Consider the following 8650-nt stretch of genomic DNA (forward strand, 5'->3'; position numbering starts at 1 on the left):
GGTAGTCGAAAGAGGCTCATGAGGTGGAATTCCATGTTCTTCCCCAAACTGGGGGGGTTTGGGCTCATCCTGGGGCCTTACCTTGTATATTCGGACCAGCCAGTGCTCTGTGGTGTAGGCCTCCTCCAGCACATCCAGCTCAAAGTCCTTGTTGCCGATTTCGGCGTTCCTCACACGGTCATAGCCCGGTGGTCGCTCTAGGAGAGGGCAAAGGACAGGCAATGCTGCTACATCACCCCCCAGAGATGTCAGGGCACCATGTGGCACCCCAAAAGCAGTGTCACCCCCCCCAGAGGTTGGTCGGGGGACTCACTGGCCTCGGTGTAGACCTGGCCGAAGCGGTAGTAGCACATCTTGTACATGAGGCAGTTGAGCAGCACTGGGGAGCCCTCGCGGTCGACACGGAACTCCCCGGTGGGGGTGTAGTAGTCGTGCTCCTTGATGTGGCGCCCTGTGTCCGTGCTGCCCCCGATCCGCACCATCCACAGGAACTTGTTGATGTCTGAAAGGCAGAGCAGAGAGTTGGGGGGCAAAGAGTGAGGGATTGAGTTGGAAAGTGTTGGAAAGAGCCAGCTGAGTTGAGTCCTGGCCAAGAGCAAGGGGTTGAGTTGGGGTGAAAGAAAAAGGAGTTGAATTGAGTTCAAGCAAAAGACTGAGGAGTCAAGTTGAGCTGGAGGGCCAGGAGGGAGGCGTGGAGTTGATCTAGGGAGCCAAGAGCGAGGGGCTGAGTTGAGGGAGAGCTGAAGGTACTTGCAACTCTGTCCCTGTGCCCCCTGGGTGGGTCTGACCCAGCACGAAGCAGGATCTTACCGTCGGATGAGTACCCGGTGAGGCCACCGAAGATGACCAGCACGTAGCTGACGTCCAGCTCCCTCATGATCTCGTAGGCTTTCTCCTCTGTCGATGCCATTGCCTGGGATGACACAGTGTCAGCCACATCGTGTGGTGCCCCAGAAGGGCAGGACAAGGCAGGGGGTGAGGGAAGGACCCACCTGGCCAACACGGGAGATGTGCGTGTTGTTCCAGGTATTGTTGTCCACCAGGATAGTCCGGTTGGCCATGGCAGTGATTTGGTACCCGTAGTCCCACCAGGACATCACCTTGGCATCCTACACCCAAACACCAGCCATGCTGTCAGTGCCACAGCATAGTCCCAGTTGCTCCCAGTTCCTCCCAGCATAGGCCCAGTCACTAGTATGACCCCAGTATGAGTCTCAGCCTGTCCTCACCACCCAAACCACCCCTGGGTACCTCTGGTGTGTTGTGCCGCAGCCAGTAATAAGCTTCTCTGAAGTCATCGAAGATGATCCTGCTGCCGTCCCCACCGCGGGCAGAGAGCACGATGGAGGGGGAGGAGTAGGCCTCGCTGGTCACCCAGGTAGAGTGGAAAGTGTAGGTGATCAGGAAGAAGGCCATGACCAGGATCATGCCACTGGCAACCTGCAGGAGCAACGCGGGAGCTCAGCGCTGCAGGGACGATGCCATCAGCCTCCCACACTCGTCCCCACAAGGACCAGGTCTTCCCGAGCTGGCCCAGTGCTCACCTCGTTTTTGATGGGGTAGGTGGAGTCCTGCTGCTTCTTGCTCTTCTTGTCAGGCCGGCTGATATCCAGGTTCTTCATGTAGGTGGACAACACCTGAGACACCCCAATGCCAGACAGGATGCACATCACTGGGGCCAGCACCAGCATCAGACGCACCTACGGGAACAGCAGAGCTGCTGGAGAAGGAATCCAGGCAGAAATCTAAGAGAAGAGGGAAGCCGATGCTGTTCCTAATCCAGCACCTCCAATTCAGAGGAAACATCAGCATGGCTGATTTTCCTCGTGGGAAGCTGCCACCATCTTGAACACTGCTGAGGGGAGTATCCTGAAGAGCTCAAAATTGGCCAGTGTGCCAAAGCGACTTCAATTTACCAATCTTAGGTGGAGGCATGGCTTCCATGCCAGAACTCAACCACACTTAGGGCTCAGGGTGCCAGAGGAAAAGTGGAAATGGGCTAATTGGACCGTTGACCAGTTTATCACTGGTCCCTCCTTGGAAACCCAGAGAATTTCACAGAATCACAGAATCAATCAGGTTGGAAAAGACCTCTGAGACCATCAAGTCCAACCTATAACCTAACACCACTGTGGCAACTAGGCCAGAGCACGAAGTGTCACATTCAGTGTCCCCTTAAACACCCCCAGGGACGGTGACTCCACCACCTCCCTGGGCAGCACATTCCAGTGTCTGACCACTCCTTCAGGGAATAATTTCTCCCTAATGTCTAATCTAACCTCCTCTGGTGCAGCTGCTTGAGACTTCATCCTCTTGTCCTGTCACTTGTTCCCTGGGAGCAGAGCCTGACCCCACCTGGCTACAACCTCCTGTCAGGGAGTTGAGGAAAGTCATAAGGTCAACCCTGAGTTTCACTTCCCCAGGCTAAATAACCCTAGTTCCCTCACCCTCTCCTTACAGGACTTGTGTTCCAGACTGAAATTTGTTTGGGTTTGCAGCTCAGCTCTGGGAGATGGAACAGACACCCAGAAGCAAGCAGCCAGGGCCAGGGGGGCGCAAGGAACACCCAAACCAGTGAGTTCTGCAACCTCATCTTTCTCTGCTGCTTGCAGGGGCGAAACAACTCCTTATGGAAGGGAGAAAAGCCCTCAGGGTGAAAGAGTCATCATTAATTCAGCAAAACAAATTAAATCAGCTTTGTTAGGACCACTCCGTGGCGGTGCCCAGGAGGCTGCAGCTCTCACCATGACAGCAGAGAAGTACATGCTGGTCACGCCGTACATGATGATGAAGATCCGAGCGTCCGAGAGGTTGCTGAAGCAGTAGTAGAGACCAACTGTGAGGGGGAAGGGAAAACAGGTCAGGGTGTACTCAGAGATGAGATAAAAACAGGCACAGAGGCACACAGTGTTCCCCAGCAGGCTCAGCACTGCCAGGATAAACCCTCTAGTGGAGAGGGTCTGATGACATCCACACTGGGCTCACCTGGGAACATGAAAACGAGGAGCTGCAGGTCGAAGTAGTAGGAGGACCAGGTGGTGGGCTGGTGCTCAGAGACAGAGGCGATGATGGGGATGTTATTCTTGGCATAGGAAGGGTCCAGCAAGGAGTAGAAACGCCCTGTCCATGGGGAGATCTTCCCTATGAAAGAGGAGAAAACAAATCCTTTTCAGATCCAGCAGAGTAACCAGCAATGCCGACACACATGGCTGGGGAAGCATGTGTGGGGCTGAATGAGCAATCCCAGACCTTGTTTAATGTCCATTACTTATATCTGCCATTCTAGAAAGGAAATAAAGCACAACTTTATCCTAAAAAGCCTACTCCCCCGCCCAGCCTCTATTTTTAGCATCTCTTTGCTGCCACAGAGCTCAGTTTCTGTGGCACCAGCTTAGTGTCCCCAGTGCACAGTGGGGCACAGCAGGTCCCTCTCTGCCTCGTGTCCTACAGCTGCTGCTTGAATACTTCCCTGCTAACACACAAACTGGGGCAAGGCCCAGCCTCCCCCACTGAGGGGGTCTGACACTGCAGTAACACAGAGGATGGACAAATTCCATACCCCTGGAAGCGAGGAAAGGGGGTGAAGCACCATTAGCATGGCCACAGTCAGGGGGTACCTGTGAGCATCAGCACGGCGCCGATGCTGAGGAGGACGAAGCCAACGAGGGAGATGACACTCCTGAAGAGGACTTCAAACTGCTGCGGGTTCAGCTTGCTCCGGAGGTAGTCCACGAAGGCATGGATCTGGCACAGGCCGAAGACTCCAAGGGCAGCCATGTGCTCGGAGGAGAGGACGGGCTGGGAGCAGGGCAGAGCGCAGTCAGACGCGGAACGAGAGCCGCGTCGCACCCTTATCAGCTCTCTGCACAAATCACTTCTCGGCACAATCGCTGCCAAAGTCACAGGAAAACAGCCAAATGTTCCCTGCCTGTGGCTGGCACAGCTGGCATGAGGCCCTTTCCTACAACTGCTTTGATTCTGATAAGAATCCACATGGAAAATTTACTGGATTCTGTTGAAACCATGAGCCAGGTAGGATTGTTTCCTGCCACACCAAGACACACATGGCACAAATGTTTTCCCTCATCAAAACCTAAGACATTTTTATGAAAGGCAACTGCTGCCATGAAGGTTATCAGGAGCTTTGGAAGTCATCCAGCAACTCCAAAAGCTCATTTTGCCAAAGGTGGCAAGGAATCAGCATAATGGGAGCTGGAACAAGCAGTCAGCATCCACTTATACCCTCAACGGTAAAGGCAAGAAGGGAAACCAGGTGCCAGCACACTGCTGTTCTGTTACAGAACATCCCTGAATCTGCACATCCTCCTGGTGCCCACCTGGAAGCCAACAAAGGAGATCTGCATGGAGAGGATGGTTCCCAAGCAGTAGACAGTGCAATAGGCTACGTAGATCCTGTGGGAGAAGCGCCCGGTCAGCATCAGCACGAGAACGTGCAGGGGGATGAGGTTGATGAGGAAGACGTAACCACCCCACGAGGAGACCTGCAGAGACAGAACACAGACACAAACACACAAGCTCCAGGACTGAACAGTTGCAGAGCTGAGGTGAAACACGTCAGGTTTGGTTTCCCTGGGATCACAGGCAGGAATTACCCAGTGGCAATACCTCATGGGATCTGCTCTAAGGGCATCCTCAACATCCCAGCTGCCAGAATCCTGATTTGTCAACACTATTAATAAATCTTCACACAAACCCCACTAGTTTTGGGAAATCAAAATGAACCACAGAATCTCCTGAGATGGAAGGAAACACAAGGATCACTGAGCCCAACTCCTGCCCTGCCTAGGACACCCCAACCATCCTCCCTGTGCCTGAGAGTATTGTCTAAACACTCCTGGAGCTCTGTCAGGCTTGGGGCTGTGACCACTGCCCTGGGGAGCTGTTCAGTGCCCAAACACCTCTGAAGGTAGAACCTTTTCCTAATATACAGCCTAACCCTCCCCTGACACAGCTCCAGCTATTCTCTGGGCTCCTGTCACTGGTCACAGAGAGCAGAGATCAGTGCTGCCCCTTGGGAGGAAGTTGTATGCACCACTGAGGTCTCCCCTCATTGAATAGAGGAACCATTCCATTTCCACCTCTGTGGAGGTTGTAGTTCCCTGGACACATGGCTGCAGGAACAGCATGTGGTGGACTCCTGCCACAGTATCCAAAGGGAGCTGGGAGACAGGATCACCAGGCACAGAGAGAAGGGACACTCACCATGTAGAAGTAGGCGAGGGCACACATGGCTGCCCAATAGATGGAGCCTGTCTTGACAGCCTTGATCCACATGTAGTATGTCAGCAACATGCAGAATATGGCAATGCCTGGGGAAGGGCCCAGAGGGGTTAATGTCATCCCTGGGGAGCACCAGAGCTCTCAATCCATTGACAGTATATCCATAAATGCTTTTCCTGCTCCACCAGAGATGCAACAGACCTTGTACAAACAACCAGGCCTGGGAAAAGTGTTTGATATCCCATTGCTGGACTGAAACACTGTGGAGTTTGTCTCACTGTAGGTGACAGCTCACATGGCTTCTTCCAGCCACACCAGCTGGAAGAATTCCTGACACTGCCCCCAAAAGCCCAGCTATGGGAGAGGAACCTGGATCCTCCCTCTGCCCCAGGCACTGACAGCGAGATTCCTGCCATTGCCTGTCCCAGCTGAGATAAAAGCACAGGGGAACCATGCAGCAGCTCCAGTTCTGGGTGGAGCTCATGGAGGTGGCAAAACTCTTTTTGACTGGCAAACAAGGATAGTGGGAATGGGATACACTCACTGCCAGAGTTGAGAAACACTCCCTCTTCTCCACTGCATGGCCAAGAACCACCTCCAACCAGGTTTGTAAAGGCACGAACCTGGCAGGGCTAACTGGCAAATGACAGTGCCTCTGTCGTGCCCTGCAGCACCTCCACCACCATTTTCCAGCGCCCAACAGTCCTTAAAGGTTTCCTTGAGCATCACACACTCACCTTCATTATCATAGGAGCCTGCAACAGACCGAGAGATGTACCCGGGCACAACCGCGATCATGGCGGCCGCGAGGAGTCCTGCCCCTGCATCCTGGGAAACACAGCCGAGGGGAAAATAGCAGGGTTTAGGGATCTTGCTACTCAAAGGAATAAAAATTAAGTGTAGAGATGCAGTTTCAAACAGCCTTCTCACTTCCCAGGAGGTCAGGGGTTAGAGGAGTGTGGTAGTTCCCTCCAAGTCTCTGAGCCAGCTGCTCTCCCCAAAGGCAAACAGCTCCCACTCCTCCAAACAGCCAAAGCCTGTAAGGTGTGTCCTTGTACCTTGAGCTCTTTGGTGAGGTGGTAAGTCACTATGGTGGTGAAGGAGGAGAAGAGAGGAGCCAGGAACACGCAGACATTGCGGATGTCGATGGTGATGTGGAAGAAATGCAGCACGTGGTAAATCGCCGCCGACGTGATCATGAGGCCTGTGGGGAGGAGATGATGCTGTTATCAGGGTGCTCCAAAGTCTGGCCAGGAAGGAGCTGCTGCCCAGGATGCATCCCTGATGTCCATGCTGGCACTCATGGATGTACTCCATAAGCACTCCTCACCCCCTCCCGATTTTCCTGGGTGCATTTGGCTCAGCAGAAGCTTCACCTGGATAAATAGTGCCCCCGATGATCCTGCCCAGGGGATACCATGCTCTGTCATCAAACCAATTGTGGAACTTGTAGAATCCCTCCTCGGCCAGGAAGCGAGTGGTGCGGTAGTTGAAGTACCTGTGTGGGTGAGGCAGAGCTGTGAGGGCTGATGGTGTGCTCCACACAGAGGGAAGCAGCCCAGGTTCCCTCAGCTGCAAAGGTTAATCCCTTCTCTCAGGGGGGTTAAAAGTGGGTTTGCAAAGCTAACAGTCTCCCCTGGGCCTGATTTGATCAGCAACAAGCCTGGGATGAGGACACAGGTTGTCCCAGGAGCTCTCTCTGCTGCTGTTCCCAGCAGAACAGCAACAGCAGGTGATTGCTGGATCCAGAGAGAGCTCTGGGTACCAGATGAACTTTGGGTGTGGAAAAGGAAAACCAAGCTGTGCTGTGACCTGCCCTCCAAATCCTGCACCCTCAGTGGGAATTAACTTAGGCCTGGCACACATCACCCCAATTCCATGTGCTCCAGAAAAGGAAAAACCCAATAGGCCCCAGGAAGTGAGAAGACAACACTTACGGGTCAAACTCATGGATGACGCTCTCAAATCTTAAGACGGAGAAAAGCCTTGTGGAGAAAGCTGCAAACACAGGGAAGGGCAGAGTGAGCACTCAGAGTTTTTCCTGCTGCTTTTCTGGAGTAAAACCAGTTTTGTATTAAATTAGTCATTGGGAAGATAAAGAGACAGTTCTCAAAGAAAATGCACAGAAGGATTATGATGTGCTTCAAAGACAGGAAAGAGCTTCACAGCCCGAAGAAAAGAAGAAGCAGAGGCAGCTCCATCCCAGGGTCCCCTCTGAGGGCACCAGGAGCTGCCCCTGAGGCGTCACACTTACACAGCACAGCTGCCATGGACAGGATGAGGAGCTTGAGCAGTGTGTCCTGCTTCTCGTAGGAGAGCCGGAGGAACCCTAACTTGGTCATCCTCACACCGACGGCTGGGGCTGAGGACGGCTGAACACCTGAACACAAACAGGGAGGTGCCACAGAGTCACTCAGACCACTTCATTTCTGAAGGCTTCATGAAACCAGACCTTAACCCCCACTCCTTCCACCCTCCACCCCTGCCAGGTGCTCTGGCTGCTGTGCCTCCCTCTCCCAAATCCCTTTTCTCCCATCCCACCTGAGCAGTTGCACCAAGTTTTGGCTGTTTCCTTCCTTCACAGAGCCCAGAACCTCTCTGGGGCAGAGGATGTGTCTGTTTCTCTGTGCACAGAACAAAACACGAGTGTAAGCTTTGAGCAAAACCTCTGTGTTCTCCCCGTGCTCCTTAACCACCACCTGCAAGTGATGCATGAAAACATAACCCACAGAGAACACAAGAAATTGGTGCTTCTCCTCCCATGTTGGAGGTCTGAACAGCTCCTGGCTGCTGCCCGTTTGAATTATTCATGTTAAACATATATGTATAAATGGTGGTTTGTTAATGAAGACCAGGACAGTAAATCACTTTCGCTCATACCAGACAATTTGGCTATTTAATTCAACCTCCCTGGGTGTAGGAAAAGCCACAGAAATCCAGGGATGACACACCAAGGAAGTGAAACTGTGGCCAGAGAGTAACAGCTTTAACATCTTTCTACTCCTGACAAGACTCAGACTTCTTTAAATTACTTCTTTGCCCAATCAATCAGGAAATCCCTTTCCACTGCTCCAGGTAGGATCAGAGCCAGAACAGCCCCAGTTCACACCTCTATGCCACACACATTAGGACAGACTAAGATTTAAAACCAAACACAAACTGGGCCTGACAACCCTTTCCTGTGCTCCAGAAGCGGCACACTGGGAGAGGAATAACCTGCGTGGTGGTTATTTCCTGGATGCCCTGGGCACAGGAAGCGGCTGATGGGGGCACAGTGCAGACACCTCCAGGCCCAAGGGGCGGCACAGGACTCTGCTGTCCCCAGAGGGACCCTTCCCGGCCAGGAGCTCACGGGAACACAGAGCCCCCCGTGCTGCCCCCACACCTCGGGCACCCCAACCCGCAGCTC

The 8650-nt window shown here is 53.3% G+C and overlaps 1 protein-coding gene across 1 annotated transcript; it reads right to left on the reverse strand.

The window, feature by feature from the left end:
- Positions 1–81: 81 nt before the first annotated feature.
- On the reverse strand, positions 82–7596 carry STT3A (STT3A, subunit of the oligosaccharyltransferase complex (catalytic); the record flags this gene model as incomplete). Its single annotated transcript, XM_009072228.1, has 16 exons — positions 7496–7596; positions 7179–7239; positions 6618–6739; positions 6300–6445; positions 5979–6069; positions 5224–5330; positions 4338–4502; positions 3618–3798; positions 2986–3141; positions 2745–2836; positions 1545–1700; positions 1252–1440; positions 993–1109; positions 811–913; positions 314–502; positions 82–197 (listed from the first exon to the last, which is right to left on the reverse strand). Coding segments are annotated over exons 1-16 (2079 nt in total), but the record flags the coding sequence as incomplete, so codon positions are not given.
- Positions 7597–8650: the final 1054 nt, after the last annotated feature.

This window comes from Acanthisitta chloris, unplaced genomic scaffold (genome assembly GCF_000695815.1).
Source record: "Acanthisitta chloris isolate BGI_N310 unplaced genomic scaffold, ASM69581v1 scaffold13923, whole genome shotgun sequence".
NCBI lineage: Eukaryota > Metazoa > Chordata > Aves > Passeriformes > Acanthisittidae > Acanthisitta > Acanthisitta chloris.